Below are 18819 nucleotides of genomic sequence, written 5' to 3'. Positions count from 1 at the left end.
TGACACTAAGCTCTTTACAGTGATTGAAAATGGAGAAAATTGGAGTGTCGGACAGCGACAACTATTCTGTTTAGGAAGATCACTGCTGAAAAGGAGTAAGATTCTGGTATTGGATGAAGCCACTGCCTCAATTGACTCTGCTACAGATGGAATCATCCAAGATACAATATGCACTGAATTCAGCAACTGCACCATTCTCACCATAGCTCACAGGATTCACACTGTTATCGACAGTCACCTCATTCTTGTTCTTGGTGAAGGTATCTGACTCACTAACTCAGTAGTAGTAGCTGAAAAATTGTAAACTTTGTCTTGTATCAGATAGTCTGTTCATGTTTTATAATGTAAAATTTCTTGTTCCTGAGCAGGAAAGATACTCGAATATGATTCTCCTTCAAAACTGCTGGAAAGAGAAGACTCATCATTCTCAAAGCTGATAAAGGAGTACTCATTGAGATCAAAAATCTCCAAGATTGCAAGACAAGGAGCAGCTAATACACCTTTTGCAGAATGACAGGTGTTAAGGTGGACGATTCCTGGATTTCTAGCAGAATAAAAGAATTACGTGTTCAGCCAGACTCTGTTACAATCTGAAAAAAAAAAAAAAAAACAGGCCGAATACTGAATGAGGGAAAAGAAAATTCTTTCCTCTAACACGGATGTTTTGCCAGGCTATGCCAACTAGCAATCTAAGTAACATTGGCAAACTACCATGATTGAATCATCAAACTAATGTAATCTCTTGTTGAATATATATGATCAAAAGAGAAGGTCCCTTTGAACCTTCATAAATTTCTTCACACTACAGCTATGAGCAGATGTTTGTCTCTCTGTTGATAAAACTAGAATCTTTTCGCAGTAATAATGTCAGGAAATATAATGGCAAACTAGCTCGTATTTATGGTAGAAAGCAAAGAGAAAAAGGGACGTTCACTTTGAGAGAACAATCTCCAAATGCATAAGGTTATATTCCATTAACTTGTTATAAGCATCCAAGAAAATGCTTTCTATACGAGTTAATATACTTTTTCAAGATAAATCAAAAGGGAATGTCATATTTCAGAGATATAAAAAAGAATAATCAAAATAGAGAAAACTAATTCTCAGTGACTTTGCTAAGATAATCAAACGTACGTGCCTTGAACCTCAATTAGGATAATATCATTTACCTAACTTCCAAAACTGACTTTGTTGATGATAAAATCTTATAATTTAAACACGATTTGGAGGTAACAAATTCACATTTTTGTTCAATTTTTAATTTGACCTAATCAAGTCACTCATACTTGGATAAATATCAAATATGAAGTTGAAATAAAGAAAAAAAAATGCACAATGCTAATATAAAAATATAATGTTGTTAAAGATCCTACTTACTCTTACATCTACAACTCTTGTTGCGTTCAGTGTGACACCTCAAATCAAGCCACAATATTCTCCTAGATATAAAATTCAAGCAAGTTTCTACCATGGTAGTGCATGTCGATTTAAACTCTCCTCATAATGATCTGGCAAATGAACTACTCGGTCCACGTGCTTTGTGTTGATGCAATTGTCAAAGTTGACCAAGCTTAAATTAGGTTTCAATATATTATATCAAAAGGTGGTAATCCTCACTCTGAGGACTCCTCCAGGACTATCATATGCAATTTGAAAGGGAGAAAATCTTAAGAGAGATCAAGGTATGATTGATGTGATTATAACCGCAAATGGACGGTCATCATCAAATAATAAAAAATATTGATCGCACGATCACTATAGATCAAATACTGATAGAATTAGTGAAACATGCTATCTAGAGAATTGAAAGTTGTGTGAGTAGAGAGAGAGTGTGTGAGAGAGTCGAGAGTCCAGAGTCCAGAGCGCTATAAGACGTCGAGTGCAAGCAAGTGGTTGAGGGAGAAATTAGGATTTGGAGAAATGATCTTAGAATTTCGATTTTGCCACAATGATGGTTGACATTTTAAGTATTATTTGCTTTTCAATCTCTATATTTGTTCACATGCAGATGTACCTATCTCGAAATACCTATATAGACTTTTGAAATTATACCAACATGTCTACTCAAATACGATGTCTAATTTCAAGGCGGCATTACTAGTACGACCGCTTTCTCAAGGAGACCCCTATCACTATGACCATATGGTCCCCTAGTTGCCCTCCTCTACTTCGTCATGTTGAATCGAGGTAAACCCATTAGGTTCTATGATAGCCAATGATGCCCTTGTTAGGACGTCATTCCCTCGTGGTGTTCTAGCCTACTTTTCGTGGTCAACTCCCCATGCCTCGTTGATTTTTGAGTTGAAGTGTTAGTTCTTCTTTTGGTCCTTCCCCACATCCCGTGAGATATGAAGGTGTAAGTTAGTGTCACAATCGTGTATGCACAATAAAGTTAGATCATGGAATAAATATGTCATGAAATAGAGAAAGATAACAAATACTTATATCGATTGTCAACAATTACATCAAGCTACTTCTTAATTCTAGAATCTAGAGAACTACTTCATGGAGATGGAGTTATAACCAAAAGACATTAAAAAAAAAGCAATCTACAACTCCAAACATATAAAGGGGAGAAGAGAAGGCTTATTGAGATGGCTACTGGTCTTCGAAAGGAGCTTAATTCAAGCTCCAATTAATGGACAGATCGCTTTGATAACTCTTGGAATAATGACTCTAGGGTTCCCTAAAATAGGAAAAACCTTATTCCTTGAGTTAGGAGATTTCTTGGGCTTTTTATAGCCCTTCTAATTGTAAAAAATGTTTGGAAACCACTAAAGCATCGGGGCAAAATAGCCGCGACATGGTCATGCCTAGGAGGCATGGCCTGCCTGTGCCTGGCTCAGTGGAGAAAAACGTGCTTGGGAGGTATGACCGCCGCTCATTGGGTCTATTGGTTTTGGTGTGAAAGGCACGACCGTGCCTGGGAGGTATGATCGTGTCTGGTATGGTATAGCAACAAAAGGCATAACCGTGTCGGGGCACTACCTATCTATATCCATTTATGAGGAGAAAAGCATGGACGTGCCTGAGAGGCATGTCCATGAATGTCTAGACATCCAAGGTTGTGGAGAAAAGCATGGTCGTGCCTTGGAGACACTACTATGGATGGCGAGCCCTGACTACAGTTGTCACTCTGTAGAGAAAAGCATGGTCGTGCCTAAGAGACACAGTCATGTCAAGCGTTGGAAACATCATATTCACTACATTCTTCGATTAACTTTGTCTGGAGGAATATGTCCGTGTCTTGAGACACGGTAAGAGTGTGTTCTTTGTTGTAGCTTCTCGTTCCAATTCTTATTTATACCATTTGTGCTTTGAACACGCATTCTATCAAAAAAAAAAAAAAAAGTAAAATGTAATTCTCTAAATTAAAAGAGTAAAACAAACAAAAGGAAGATGAGAGAATATGAAATATGCTCATAAACTGTTACAAAATACATGTGAAACAATACTAAAATCACATAAGAAACACACATCAATGATCATAGTGTGCTCTTTTCTCCAACTCCACATTCCAAGGGCTTTATGCTCTATTTCAGCCCCGAATTCATATCCTATCAATAAAAGCAAACAAAGAGTAGTTATCCAAATCAAAAAAATAAAAGTAATGAAAACACATAGAAAGAAGGTGTGTGAATGAAAAATATACTCATGAAATGCAAGAGAATATACACTTAACAATACTTAAAAATATATATAATTTATACACATCAGTACCCTACCCTGGTGCTCGAGCACCCATCTCAATAGTTGAAGCACCCATTCAACACCCTTGCTTGGTTGCCTTAGCACCATGCCTCGACATCCTAGTTTCTCTACCATCAGAGACTCACTTAAGCATCGAAAGAGATTTGTCGGACATTTTTGGTTCTCTTTGACGACGTGTGTTGATTCATGATGATTCTTCTACATCATTAGATGAAGTTTTGCCATCGACATCCAATGAGGAGATGGGTTTTGATCACATCACATAGTTTAGATTTGTGTGACGATATTAGCACTATTAAATTGACTAAAAAAATCTCATTCACCATTCTAAACTAAATATATTGAAGTTGATCATAATTTTATTAAGGACCACGTAGCTCTAAGAGCATTGCTTTAGACTATGCTAATTTAAAAGCTAATTTGGAAAATATTTTTTAAAAATCTCTATCTAAATTTGAATTTAGTTCACAAGGAAAAAGGGCATGGAGGAACATAAGAATGAAAATGGAATGCTAAGATGATATAAATTTGTTTCTTATGATGTATTTATGGACTAAAAATATCAAACTTTGTATTAATTGTGTTCTATAGACATAGATTAAAACTAATGCTTCCACATATCCACACTTAGCCAAAATATCTTAATCACCTTGACTCCTAACCAATAATTTCTTGACTTAATTAAATAAATTAGTAATATTTCCTGATGTTATTTCGTCCACCCTTTTATTAGCGTCCACGAAATGTAAAAAAAAAAAAAAAAAAAAAAAAAAAAAAAAAATTCAATACGTGTTGTTTCAATCATGACCAAACCCACATTAGCATTTACTTTTGATTTGTCATGATCACACACTGCACAAGTCTTGCAAGACTTGTTCAAGACTTGCCACACCAGTCTGTGCTCGATGTCCATTCTTTATACCAATCGACCAGGCCATTTAAAATGTTCCTGTCAACTTTAATTTGACCCGTTCAATTTTCCAATCGACAATGTTACGTTCCTGTCAACTTTGTTCACTTGATGCGCAAATCACACCCTTGTCGTCCATTTTGATTGTATTATTGTTATTATATATTAATAATAATTATTAATTCTTTTCGGCTGTATCTTAATGCAACCATTGGACCACAAAAATGAAGGAAAAAGAAATATATTCATTTTTATGGTCCACTTTTTCCGACGACCTTCGTTGAGTCTTCGGTCATAAATATATAGATAAATATATAAAAGTTTATTTAATCATGGCACCCATGACTTGGAAAAGTATTCGAGGAAGACCGGCAATATTAAATATGATCGGATAATATGACATTATTTGTTTGTGATTTTAATTGGAAAATCTAAAACTATTATGATATACAAATTGAATTATTTATACAATAGTTTTTTTATGTCATATTATTTTAACTTCAGTTTTTTTCTTATTAATTACCAGACCTTATAAAATTAGTGTGTTTATAATGTTTGCATCATAGTCAGTGCGCGTTTGTAGAAACTTCGTTAATTATTATAGATTATCATTGTCGGTCAAGATACACAATAGTGTAAATAAAAAGAATGTAGACTTAAATCTATTAAACAAATATTTTACACACAACAGAAGATAAATAAGCCAAAAAAGAAGCATTTTCAAAAGATTTTATAGAGAATTAATTTATTAGAGAATCTAAAAAAAATCACGACAAAATGATTTAGTTTAAAAAAATATTATTTTTTTGAGAAATTTTGCATAATATAAATAATTGACTAAATTGGGCAAGTAATAAATAGAAAGTGAAATAAGATAAATATAAATATTTTATATGATTCGAAACACTAATTTCTATTTCACGATTTATGTACTCGTAAGATGAGTTATCCGTTGAAAATTACTATCTAATTTAGACTCATTAATGAACTTGAGTATCAAATTTAAAGTATTTAGGACAATCAAGTACTTTTGAAAGATTTAGAGATTTAGGATCATCAAACAAAATTTGGGCAAATAATTTAACTTGGATTTTCCCAAATTTAGCAGCATAATCGGTGTAATCCTAAATGGCTGATTAATATTATTTTTTATACTAAATATTTAGATTTTCCAATCCGATTAATCTTGAACGGATAGTTCGGTCCCACGTTTCTCCCCAGTAAATTCAAAAAATATGACTTCTAAAGGCCAAATGTCCCCCGACCGTACAGAAGGAGTAGTGTCACCGTTTACTCTAAAAAAACACGATGCCTTTTGATACGGCACATTTACCCTCTGCCTTCTCTTAGCCGGGAGGCCTGATTAGGGGAATGAGGGAGGGGGGAGAGTAGACGAGTCGAGCTCTGCTTTTGGTAAATCAAAAGCTCAATTAAATTCAAAAGAGGGGGATGGATTACAAGTGGGTTGCAGGACCCGCAGCCGCGCGTGGCAATCTGTGGTGTCCTCGGCGCGGGAAAGCGAAGGCAGGCCTGAAAATTCAGACAAGACAAACAAGAAGTCGAGATTGTTGTTCTGATAGAATCCGACTCAACGTTGTTGACTCGTTGTCAGTCTTTCGGACTTACCAAGCACGGCTGCGAAGGGAGAGCAGCTATCCGTTTCGATCATTCTATGCCCGCTGCGTGCGGTTGCGAGCTACAGCTGGTCCGTAAAATGGGGAGCAGGAGCAGCTCCGCCGCTGGACGGCGTGCCACTTCCTCGCTCGTGGGTTTCCTCATCCTGCAGTGGTTGGGGCTCGCCTGCGCCCAGAAATCCTCAGCTTGGCTAACCTTGAGCGGTTACTTACTTTGCCCTTTCCCCTCTTGGTTCTAGTTATGGAAGGCGGGATCTTTTTTGGTGTAGTTCTGAAGATTGCTATCCGCGTTATTGTTCTTTAAACCCTTTGTTTTCCTTAAAAAACAAACTTTTGTTTGAATTTTGGTTTTAAAAAGTTTCGCTCTTGCATCTATGACATTATTTATAGAGAAGAATTTCTAGTATGAGGTTGTTCTTCAATCATCGCATTTTTTTTCTGTCATAAATTGTTTTACCTGCGTGCTTTGTTGACGCAAAGCTCTCTCATTCATCGTCATGGATGCATAAATGTAAAAACTTGTATATTACTACTAACTACGATTTTTACCATTAGAAGACTATTGACATGGTTATGTGGATAGTATCAAATTAAATATATGAGATTTACGGGAATATATTTTGGCCATTGAAATGTTGGGAAAGAAGAGGTCAAGTCCTCATTATGTCCCTGGGTCAAACAAATATGTCAAATTTAAGACACTACTTGTATTGTTTCACATCATTCTTCTTGAAATATTTATGCCTTGGAGGTATCAGGTTTAGACTTGTTTTTTCCTGTCTCAATCTCCTTATTGTATGGTAGATGACCCAATTAACAGCAAATATGCTAGCCTATATATCTGTAATCTGGTTGCCTTTACGTGTTTTAACAAACTATACACAGCTATCATTGCAGCTACATGTTTCACTATCAAAATCTTTAATTTATGTTAATGGAAGATGTTTTTTTTAACAATTCAGGTAATGCTCCTGCAATAATAGCCAAGGGAGGGTTTTCTGGATTGTTTCCTGATTCCAGCATCAATGCCTACAGTTTTGTGAATGCTTCCAGTTCAAAGGATACAATTTTGTGGTGTGATGTGCGATTGACTAAAGATGGTGTTGGAATTTGTCTCCCAGATTTAAAGTTAGATAATTGCACAGATATCACATATTACTACCCAAACCGGAGAAGAACTTATTGGGTTAATGGTGTTAAAACAGTAGGCTGGTTCTCTGTTGACTATAATTTCACTGATTTAGCACAGGTTTCATGTAAGTATTGAAGTTGTTGATTTTAGCTTTTATTTTCAACCATAGAAAAATGTGTTAATGCCCACAAGTTCTTGAACTCTTTCTCCATTCTTGCTTAATCATATTTGCATTTATACTGTAAAATTTGATAATTTTATAGCATAGTTTTTAAAAGAGTCCTAGATGGTTTCCTATGTGATTTCACTAAGGGGTCATTTTGCCTAATACCTAGGCAGCCATATTGTTAGGATGCTCTTTTGAAAAACGCCCTAGATGGACCACCTAGCTAGGCTAGGTGGCCCAAGTGATTTGTTTAGGCAGTCCAAGTAGGTTTGAAGAAAAAACTATTTTTTATAAGTTATTTGTCTATTTGACACTATTTATCTATCTATATTTTGGCATAATGGCATTAATTATAAACTAGCTATGTGTCTTTTTTGCAATTTGGATTGATGGCTATGAACTATTATATTTTATATTTTATTGTGATGTTTGTTTTCTTGGTTATAATGTATAATATATATATATTTTTTGTTGTGTATATGTGTTTAGTTGGTACTTATCAATTTGAACTTGTTTATTTGTGATTGTAAAATCCTTTTGATGATTAAGGATATAATTGCTATGTGTATAAATTAATATTACTTATTTTTAATTTAATTTATTTCTCTTGTATTATTTAATGTTGATTCCCTTGTCCCATGCTTAGGCACTAGCCTAGCTTGGGTATTAGGTAGTGGGTCAACTGCCTATTGTTTGGAGACAAAATTCTAAAAAAAAAAAAAGAATTAGAGAATCCAAAAAGTGTCACGGGCCTCTCTTCCTCTTCACTCTTAGGTGAACAGTTTAATTGCTTCGTTGACTTCTACTTCTGTTGAGAACTTCTCAAGTTTTGAATTTTCTCGCTCTTGAGCTAATGAAATCTTTTGTTTTGCGTCTTCCTCCTTTTATGCTGGTGTAGAGTTATTATGAATCTTGACCAATTTTCTCTATAAATTACATGCACTCTTGTATTCACCTATTTGACACAAAATATTTATTAACAATTCAGTTACCTTTTTGTTTGCCTTGAATTTTTGGACTTGCTCCTTGATCCGTTTGTTTCTCTCGAGAGGTTTTCCCTTCTTGTCTTTCAAAGCTTCAAAAACCAATCTTGGATGTTAACTTGCTAGAAGGTCTCCATTCTTGTCCTTTATTGAGAGAACTCTCCTACTCCGAAGGGTGGAGGTAGCGGATTCTTCCTGTCTCTAGCCTTTGTTCTCTTGGCAGTTAGTACTTGAAGAGCAACCTTACTCTAATATTAGTTGTTGGATTATGTGGCACGACTAGAGATGGTAATAGACACTCGGTCTTTTTCTTTGATCGTGTTTGTGCTTTAATTTCATGCTTCTCGTCATCAATCGACTGCTCATTGTTGTAGCTTTTGAATGAACAATTGTAAATTGTAACAAGTAATCATTCTATTGCAACTGTTCAACTGCTCTATTAGTTAACTCAAGATCACATCAATCTGCAACAACTAACCATTTCTTTAATCAACTCAAGATACCATCAGTCGGCTAACACATAATATCATCGATTGACAGTTGAGTGACATATAGGCAAAGGCGAACAATAAGCTTTTGTTCCCTTTTTATTTACCTTGAGTTGACTATCCAATCAACTCAAGTATCATCGACTAAAAAACATATTTTAGTGGATTGGAGCACTGTCTAAGCCACTTCCAAGGATTTACTATGAGCTAGATCTAACCCTCGATTGCTCAAATTACATGTGCACTCACACTATCGTTGCACAAAAGAAATTTATCAAGCTTGAAGAAACCCTTCTCCATGACCCAAATTGTTTCAGGGTCTTCCTTTTCTGCCATGCATTTGATCAAGCTTGACCTGTCAGAACTTTCAATTTCCAAGCATTAAATCAAAATTGATTTGACAACACTTATGTTTGCTAAGCATCTGATCAACCTTATTGTCGGGACTGCCTTTCTTGCACCTTCAATACTTATGACCAACAAGTGTTCTGCACTTGCAAACACAAATCATTATTAAATACATGATTTAACTTAAACCTTTGCCAAAACATCAAAACTAACTGCATCAATAGGTTCTAACTCCATGACATATGACTTGTCACTCATCACAATCCATTATCTTACTCCTTCTCAAAAACTTTCAGGAGGTGCTTACACTCTTTACAGAGATAGAAGTTAAGCATAAGAAACGTTACAACAAAGAAACGATTGTATACATCAGAGTTGAGACAAAGATTGCAAGAGTAAGCACTTTTAGTAGTCTTCTTGTATTAAACCAGCAATTTAACTCTTCTTTCAACCTTTTATTTGCTTTCTAGTACCTGATCAGTCAATATATTCATACCTCTAGTCAACTGCTGACTTGAATTTGTTAGTCTTCTACATTGCAATGACAACCTTAGTCAACTCAATCTTACCATCAATTGATTGAAGTGTTGTAGCATCTAGGTTATCTTATGGTCGTATCCTAATTGTGTGAATATTAATGCTTTCCTGCTTAGATTTCCTTTGGTTCCACAATTGACTCATCCTAATCATCAGTTGACTAAGCCGTGGAAAAAACCTCATACAAACATCATTTTGTGCTCTTTTGACCTTAGTAGACTCCTAGCAACTCAAGTTCTAGTTGATTGAAAGACGTGTTCAGTCGACTGGTCGAGATCTTTCCTAAGTCTAGTTCCGCCTGTAACCTTCCTTATAGTTGCATTTGATTCTCAAACTTCACCGGAAGTTACCTACCAAGAGGTTCTACTTTTGAGACCTCGTGAGCCAAGAAACCTTGCTTTCGAGTTGTTTTTTGGTGCCAAGAGATTGTGTCTCTGAGATTTCTCTGTCTGCCAAGCATTTGGCCCTTCTTAACCAACTAGAACTTAAAATTGCCAAGTATCTAATTATTGACCTACTTGGACTTCCACTTGATCGACCCTTAACCTACTTGGACATCCACTTGCTAAGTATCCGATCATTAATCTACTTGGACTTCCACTATTGCACCTATAATATTAATCAACTGCACCTATACACTTAACTCCGCCCGTAATGAACCAGTCATGGCTAGTCCCAAGCTCGGATAAAGGAGGAGAGTTGTGTTAGGTTTCCCGCTAGCGTTAAAACTATGACAAATTTTCAATAAATGAATTCATTAAACTATTGTGCTAATGTTAGGTTATTCTCTGGAAGGCATGCGTTGCAGGGTCTGACTGTAACATCTCGGCAAGGACCGCTTCATCCCCAGAACTCGGGTATAGTGCTAAATATGCAAGAGTTCGTGTTGCACGGTTCAACTGTAACATATCGGCAAGGACCACTACATCTCCATAGAACTTGGATATAGTATTAAATAGACAAGAGTTCTCATACCATAGGTTGGATAAGAACAAATATGATAGGAAAACTAATAATCTAAGATTTAGAACATGGAACATAGAAACCCTCACTGCTCAATGGAAGCAGTAAATATGATGATTAGAAGAAGAATTAGTATTTTGTGTATACAAGAGACAAAATGGATAGGCGAGAAGGCAAAAATACAAAAAAGAGTAAAGCAAGAAATGGAGTGGTATTATTGTAGATAGTTCGTTAAATGATGAAGTTGTATGAGTAGTTAGAAAAGGGGATAGAATTATAACCCTTAAGATAATAGTGACGAAAAAAACTATGAACATGTATATGTACCGCAAGTAGAATTAGATGAAACTACCGAATTAAAGTTTTGGGACGACTTAGATGAAATATTATAAAAAATTCTGCTAAATGAAATGATTTTAATAGGAGGTGATTTAAATGAGCATGTCGGACAGTCGGAGTGAAAAATGAGAGGGTACATAGGAGTTATGGGTTTGGAACGAGAAATCAGGAAGGAAAAACTATATTAGATTTTGTGATAGCATATGACTTTATATTAGCTAATATGTTTTTTAAGAAAAAAGAAAAACACTTAGTCACGTTCAAAAGTGGGAATAATAAATCGCAAATTGACGGTTAAAAAGAAGGATAGAGAGATTTGTAAAGATTGGAGAAAGTTTAACTACCTAACATAGGTTAGTAGTGTTGGATATACGCCTTAAACATAGTATCAATAGAAAGAAAAATATAGACGACTCCTAGAATTAAGTGGTGGAAGTTAAAGAATGGGAAGCAAAATATATCTAAGGAAAGATAGGAGTACAAGCATTGGGTGAAATATACGGTGATTCTAATATGACATGAGATAAGATGGTATCAAAGTTGAAAATAGTAGCTAAGAGTGTACTAGGTGAGTCAAAGAGACATGCATCACTAAGTAAAAAATCTTGGTGGTGGAATGAGGAATTACAAGAGAAAGTGAAGGAAAAATGAATAGCTTACAAGGAATTATATATTTGTAAGAACGAGAAAAACTTAAAAAAATATACAATAGCCAAGAAAGAAGCTAAGAGAGTAGTGAATGAAGTAAAAATGAAATTTTTGAATGATTATATCAAAAATTGGATACAAAAGAAGGGGAAAGAGACATTTATAGAATAACTAAAGTGAGAGAAAAGAATATACTTATCCAAATAAAATATATTAAAGATAAATGTAATAGAATACTAGTAACCGATGGAGAAATAAAAGAGCGATGGAAGAGATATTTTCGTCAACTTTTTAATGAAGGTTTAGGTGACCAACTAAACTTAAGTAATTTAAGTAGGTCAAATGAGAATAGAAATTTAAATTTTTATCGTAAAATTCAAACTTCAGAAGTAGAACAAACTTCAAATGGGATGCACAATCAAAAAGCTTTTGGACTAGATGATATTTCAATAGAGCTATGGAAGTGCCTAGGAAACAAGGTATTGAATGATTTACAAAATTATTCTATGATATTGAAAATGAAAAAAATGTCTGATTAATAGAGGATAAGTACTCTAGTTCTCTTATATAAGAATAAGGGAGATGTACAAAATTGTGCAAACTATAGGGATATTAGTTTAGGGATATTAAACTAAGGAGTTATACCATGAAATTTTGAGAAAAAGTAATAGAAAAAAAATTAAGAAGACCACGGTAACCAAAAATTAATTTGGGTTCATGCCTGAAAGGTCGACAATAGAAGTTATATATCTTCTTAAACAATTAATTGAAAAATATTAGGAGTAAAAACAAGATATACACACGGTATTCATTGACTTAGAAAAATCTTATAATGGAGTCCCAAGAGAAATTATATGGAAAATTCTAGAAAAGAGAGGTGTTAGCATAACATATATTGAACTAATTAAGTATATGTACGAGGATGTAACGACTAGAGCAAAGACTTCAGACGGAGTAACTAAAATATTTCCAATAAAAATAGGGTTACTTCAAGGATCAATTCTAAGTCCCTATCTTTTTACACTATTTATGGACGAACTCATTGCACGCATTCAAGACACAGTACCATGGTGCATGTTCTTTGCAGATGATATTATTTTAGTAGATGAAACACGTGAAAGAATAAATGCTAAACTAGAATCTTGGCAGGAAATACTAGAAGGGAAAGGTTTTAGGTTTAGTAGAATAAAGACAATATATGGAATTTAAGTTTAGCAATATTAAACATAATGAGATAATTATTAAGATAGGAGATGACGAGTTGTCCGAAATCGAGAGTTTAGATATTTATGATCATTTTTACAAAATGATAGAGGGATTGAGAGAGATGTTTTACCTAAGATACAAGCAAAATGATTGAAATGGAAGAGAACGTCGGGTGTTTTATGTGATCGTAAAGTAATTTTAAAACTTAAAGGAAAATTCTACGAAACGACAGTTAGATCTGTTATGTTATATGGAGCTGAATGTTGGACTATGACTCGAGCACATGAGCAGAAGATGAGAGTTGCAGAGATGAGGATATTAAGGTGGATGTGTGGACATACGAGAATAAACAAAATAAGAAATGAGAACATTAAAGAGAAAGTTGGAGTTGCATCTATTGAGGGAAAACTTCGAGAGACACTTTTAAGATGGTATGGGCGTGCACTTAGACAAGCAATAAATGCTCCAATTAGGCGATGTGAAATTATGATAAACACGCATATCAAACGAGGAAGAGTAAGACCAAAAAAGACTTGATTAACAACAATAAAATAAGATAAAATTTATTTAAGTATAGATGATGTTATAGTAGAAGATATAGCTCAATGACGTAAAAGGATCTATATAACCGACCCCACCTAGTGGGATAAGGCTTGGTGGTGGTTGTTGTTGTAACTGCACCTATACACTTGAGACACTTGCACTCCTGAGACACTATATTGCTAATCACAATAAATTCACAAACATTAAAACTACATACTAAATGCATTATTACATCAACATAATGGAGTACTTATTGTCCTTGGTTGGCTCTAAGCAATGATAATAAGAATTTTTATTATAATAGCTCACTTGTCATTATTTACATTTACTTGTCCTCTATATTTATTGAGGATCTTAAAATATTTTTCAGTTTTCTAGGAAGTAAAACATGTCAAAAAAACCTAAGATGTCGAGTCAACTAACAACTAGACCATACCCAATCATAGTAGGAAGTAAGGTCAAGAGAAGATTGACAATATTGGAGATGACCTAGTAACACAACCTAACTTAACCCTTAACAAAATGAAAAGAGACAAACTCGAAAGTGGCATGACACAACCCTTAAAAGAGTGACACATGTTCACCCCTTTACTAAGTTAAACTTGTTTTAATTGCTTCAATAAATATTTATAGTATTTAATGTTTTAGAAGGTTAATTAATCATACATCATGTACAATTTATTGTAAATATTATTATGCATTATATATAAAATTTATATAGTTGTGATGATTTTATAGATTTTTTTTAATATAGTATTTCTTGTACTATTTGTTATATAGCCATAGAAGTTTTATATTATTTTATTATCGCATGACATGATTGATTTGATATCCCATAGGAAAAGTTGACTTTAGAGTGTTGAATGAATTGAGATAGGACATTGACTAACTAACACAACGATGGACTGTTGGAACACGTAGGTTGAAAGGATGGTTAGTAGAGGGGGTGAATACTATTCGTGATTGCAAATTAGAAAATGATATACTCTTGCTGCGATCTTAGTAAGGTCACAACAAAAATGTTAGCAATGGAAATCAAACAAAATCACAAACGTAAGCATACCACAATTCGAGCATAGGTTTTTAACATGGTTCGACAGCTCCTAGGCCTTTACTCCACGGCCTATGATCCCTTGGTGGATCACTCTAGAATCCTTTGTATTTTCTCCTTTATGGCAGCACCGGAGGTGGAGAAACCTCTTATAAGTCTATCAAAGATAACACAAAGAGACTTACAACAAAGCTTTTAGGGTTAATAAGAAAGCATATAAAAAAAAAAATTATTGGTTGCGAAATATATTTTGTTGTTCTTTGATTCTAGGCACTTGAAATAGTGTCTTCTACAAGATCTTGTTGTGCTAGCGCCATCAATCAACTACTCTTGGCCGATTCTAGTTTCCTTTGGCGATTGCTTCATCCAAGGTTTACTAATCGACTGGTCATAGCGACCAGTCAACTAAACCATCATCAGTCGATTAATCAGTGTCTCTAGAGAGACTTCATTCTATGTATTTGAGTCAATTTCTTAGTTAACCATCAGTCGGCATAAGGACTCCTTCAAAGTATGTTGACTACAACTAATCTAATGTCTGAGTCCATCTAAGTTGAGACTACCCTCACCCAAGTACATTTGCTCTCATCTTTAAGCTCACCATACAGTTGTTTCCATTACTGTCCAGTTCCTGATAAGTTTCCGGTCACTTAGATGCACTAAACTCTCGGCTCACACCTTGTGACATCCTTAATGCTTCGCTTACTAGTCCATCTTTGCCATCTCGCATCAAGCTTCTCATCCATTGGATGCATCAAGTCCTCAACTCTCTTCTTGTGCCATCCTTCACACTCCATTTATGTAGTCTATTATTGAAGCACAACTGCACTCTAATACTCCTCATCCTGCGGTCCGTCCAATGTCCCTTACCATCCTTCTCCAATCCCCATGGACCTTGAGCTATCGGGTAACCACGACCTTGGTTGTGGCAAGTTTGCTCCATGTACTTATTCACCAAGTCCCTGCAGCACATATCAAATCTCAAAGCAAGGCCTAACTCAACCTCTTTATCTAAACATCAAAGCCCAAGGCGCATTGGATTACTTGGGGCGATTGCACAAACAGTTTCCTCTTTGCTAATCCGTTTAAAATAGGGAAGCATAGTATATTTAATAAAATGCCATGAAATTCAATGAATGTAAAATGAGACCTAACTTTGGCTCCCTCTCCATTTAAGCTCGCCTAGAGCTAGACGACGACGACAACAACAACAACAACAACAACAACCAAGTCTTTTCCCACTAGGTGGGGTCGACTGTATGAATCTTTTTACGCCTAGAGCTAGAATTTCAAAAATATTAACTTCCTTCTTCCTCATCTTAAAACTTTGTCGAAAGAAGAACGCTAAGTCTCATAACTTAAAAGAAGAATGCTTTAGTCTCCTAACTTAAACCATATCCTTCTCCTCCTTTGCAATATCAAAAATATTTGCACCATGACAAAATAGGGTTTTTACTCAAAATTGGATGTTTCTATGGATTAGTTGGCTCATGCACTAAGCTAATAAATTGATCATAGTGCCAATTGATTGATGATCTAGAATAGTCAATTGCACTCCAAAAGTAGGTCCATTGCACTTATGTTAAAAAATGTACCACAAATTCTAATGAAATTTAAAATTTGTGAAATTTTATATTTAATTTTGTTACATGCCAATTTAACTTAGAAAATTAATTTTCCTTGAAAAATCATATTAATTTTCAAAATTGTCCAAGTAATTCAAAAGTTTCAAGGATAAATCAACGATGAGTATCATCCTAATATCTCACTTTGTTTCTAGGTTAAATCATAAAGTAGATTCTTCTTATTGTTTTGTGAGATGTAAAAGTATTCCTACATAGCTATGTGATTATGTAATTCTACACGAAGCTAAACTATCAAGTCAACCATATGGTAAATTTGAATGTAGTTCACGATGGTCGACAATATGAAGATATTCTAAGGGCTAATGATAGATTTTGCCACCAAGAATAAATTAAGGCCAACAAAATTAACCAAGTACTTCTTAGGAATAATAAATTTATCCATACGTTTATCTTGGATTGGCCCCTCGTAATTTGATTATGGAATTCATCCTTAGGTTTCCTATATCCTAAATCTTCTTTGTTAGAATTTGTCTTTTGACCTCCAATAATTGTACTCTAGTTATTTGAAAATTCTTCTAGGACAACCTTTAGAATTTTTATCTATTCCCTTAATCCTATATTTTCATTCTCTAAGTTTTTAAAATCAACTATGAGCTTTCTTTCTAATCTTTCTTTTAATATATCTACACATTCCTTTAAATACAATTTTTGTTTCTAAGTTTGCATAAATAATGAAGAAATGACATTAAATAAATCTTCATAAGGCAATTTTTTTTTTTTATCACATTTACAATCATAGGGTGCAACTCCTTCACTAGGGCACCCATGACTTTCATCTTGGGATGCAGTGCTGACTCTATTGTCTAATGCTATAAGGGCCATGCTTTCCTTCTTTTGATGAAGTCGTGTCATTCCACATGCCTTGTAGATTCCTCCTTTTGTGATTTTGCTCACTTTTCAATAAGGGCATTGATCCTTTATGTGCCCCTCTTAATCATAGTTGAAGCATTTTACCACCATTTTCTTGACATTTTTATCATTTTTTATGTCAAAATTTAGATTTTTCTAAATATTTTTCTCATTTTCTTACTAGAAAAGCTTCTTTATTGTTCTCCGTAGAAGAAAACTCTCATGAAGAATCCTGTGAATCTAGATACCCTTTCATTTTCCCTTCGTCCTTTTATGTTGCTGTAAGAGCTATACTATCTCTCCTATAATTTTCTTCTTTTTCTGCTAAGCTTACAAGTCTACATTCGTGTGATTTCATGGTAGAGAATAAATCATCGAATTTACTTAACTTGAGGTCTTTTAACTATAAAAAGAATCCACCATCGAGATCCATTGAGACATCCTTGGGAATGCATTTATGACACTTATTAACATGTCTCGATTAGACATTGTCTCATTGATGCTTACCAATCCATTAATCAATTCTTTTACTTGGGCATGGAGCTTCCCCATGGATACTCCTTTGTCAAATTTTAGATTATTTAGTTGATTTCTTAGGAGATACCTTTTTGCCGTGTAACTCCACCAATTTGTCTCACAATTCTTTGGCGGATTGGTAGGTACCAATCTGATTGGTCCAATTTGTGGGTAGGACACTTAGTATAAGATACTCAACTTTACTATTAGCCGTGTATTCATTTTTTTGTTTTCATGGTCCATTAGTGTTCCTCTAGATCATACAATAGAAAATAATCAAATCTTTCCTTGTGAAAAGTGAATCAAATCATGGGTGGAAAAGGATACATTCAATGAGATTGATTTGATTGGGAATAATTTAATTTTTGGTAGAATAATTTTTTCCTTTAATTATTCTTTCCTTATTTTATTAATTCCCATTGTATAAAATTATGGGAGAATTTTTTCATGGTATCAAAGCAGAGTTCCTCTCTATAAACAAACACGTGCAATTCTTCTCATTCAAAGACAACCATGATGTCCACTGATTCTTCCACTCAGTCTACGACTGAAAGAACCTTTGTCGCTGTCTCTTCTTTTTCTGAAAGAGACGCTTCATCCTTGCAAATTATGGCCCATAAGATGAATGACCATAATTATTTGCAATGAGCTCAGTTAGTAAAGATAGTTATATATGGTAGGGGGAAGTTGGGTTATCTTACGGGCGACTCTTCTCAGCTGACATCAAGCGATGCATTGTAACAGATCTGGCTTGGTTGGTGGAGAATTCAATCGTACTTGCCAACATTAGTCATCATTATCTCTGGTTCAAGACAACCAAGGAGGTGGGACGCAACTCGGAAGATGTATTCTGACCTGGGCGATACTTCCCAAATATTTGAGCTACGATCGAAGTGAAAGAATTGAAACCAGGTTCAAATTAGATGGCACAATGCTTCTATAATTTTCAGGATCTTTGAACGTGCGCTGACTATAGTATCAAAATTCACTGCAATATTGAAAAGGAGTGCGTGTTTGATTTTTTGGCCATCTTAATTGTAATTTGGATGAGGTATGTAGCCGTATTGTTTCATGTGACCCATTCCCATTTCCTAAAAAAGCCTTCGTGGAAGTCTGATGGGAAGAAGCCTGTCGTAAGGTCATGCTTAC

The 18819-nt window shown here is 34.7% G+C and overlaps 2 protein-coding genes across 4 annotated transcripts in view; both read left to right on the top strand.

The window, feature by feature from the left end:
• LOC121985297 (putative ABC transporter C family member 15) overlaps nt 1–654 on the top strand; it is a 54268-nt gene extending 53614 nt beyond the window's left edge. For all 3 annotated transcript variants that reach the window (XM_042538662.1, XM_042538660.1, XM_042538661.1), the window contains 2 exons: nt 21–260; nt 369–654. In XM_042538662.1, the coding sequence (XP_042394596.1) occupies nt 21–260; nt 369–514 (386 nt within the window). In that variant the 3' untranslated portion in view covers nt 515–654. The remainder of the gene's footprint in view (nt 1–20; nt 261–368) is intronic.
• Nucleotides 655–6027: 5373 nt separating this feature from the next.
• The window catches only part of LOC121985296 (glycerophosphodiester phosphodiesterase GDPDL4-like), a 78410-nt gene continuing 65618 nt past the window's right edge, over nt 6028–18819 (top strand). The window contains exons 1-2 of the mRNA XM_042538659.1: nt 6028–6459; nt 7218–7511. Coding sequence (XP_042394593.1) covers nt 6294–6459; nt 7218–7511 — 460 coding nt within the window. The 5' untranslated portion in view covers nt 6028–6293. The remainder of the gene's footprint in view (nt 6460–7217; nt 7512–18819) is intronic.

Source organism: Zingiber officinale, chromosome 5B (genome assembly GCF_018446385.1).
Source record: "Zingiber officinale cultivar Zhangliang chromosome 5B, Zo_v1.1, whole genome shotgun sequence".
In the NCBI taxonomy this organism is placed as follows: Eukaryota; Viridiplantae; Streptophyta; class Magnoliopsida; order Zingiberales; family Zingiberaceae; genus Zingiber; species Zingiber officinale.
This window is presented reverse-complemented; position numbering and strand designations above follow the sequence as displayed.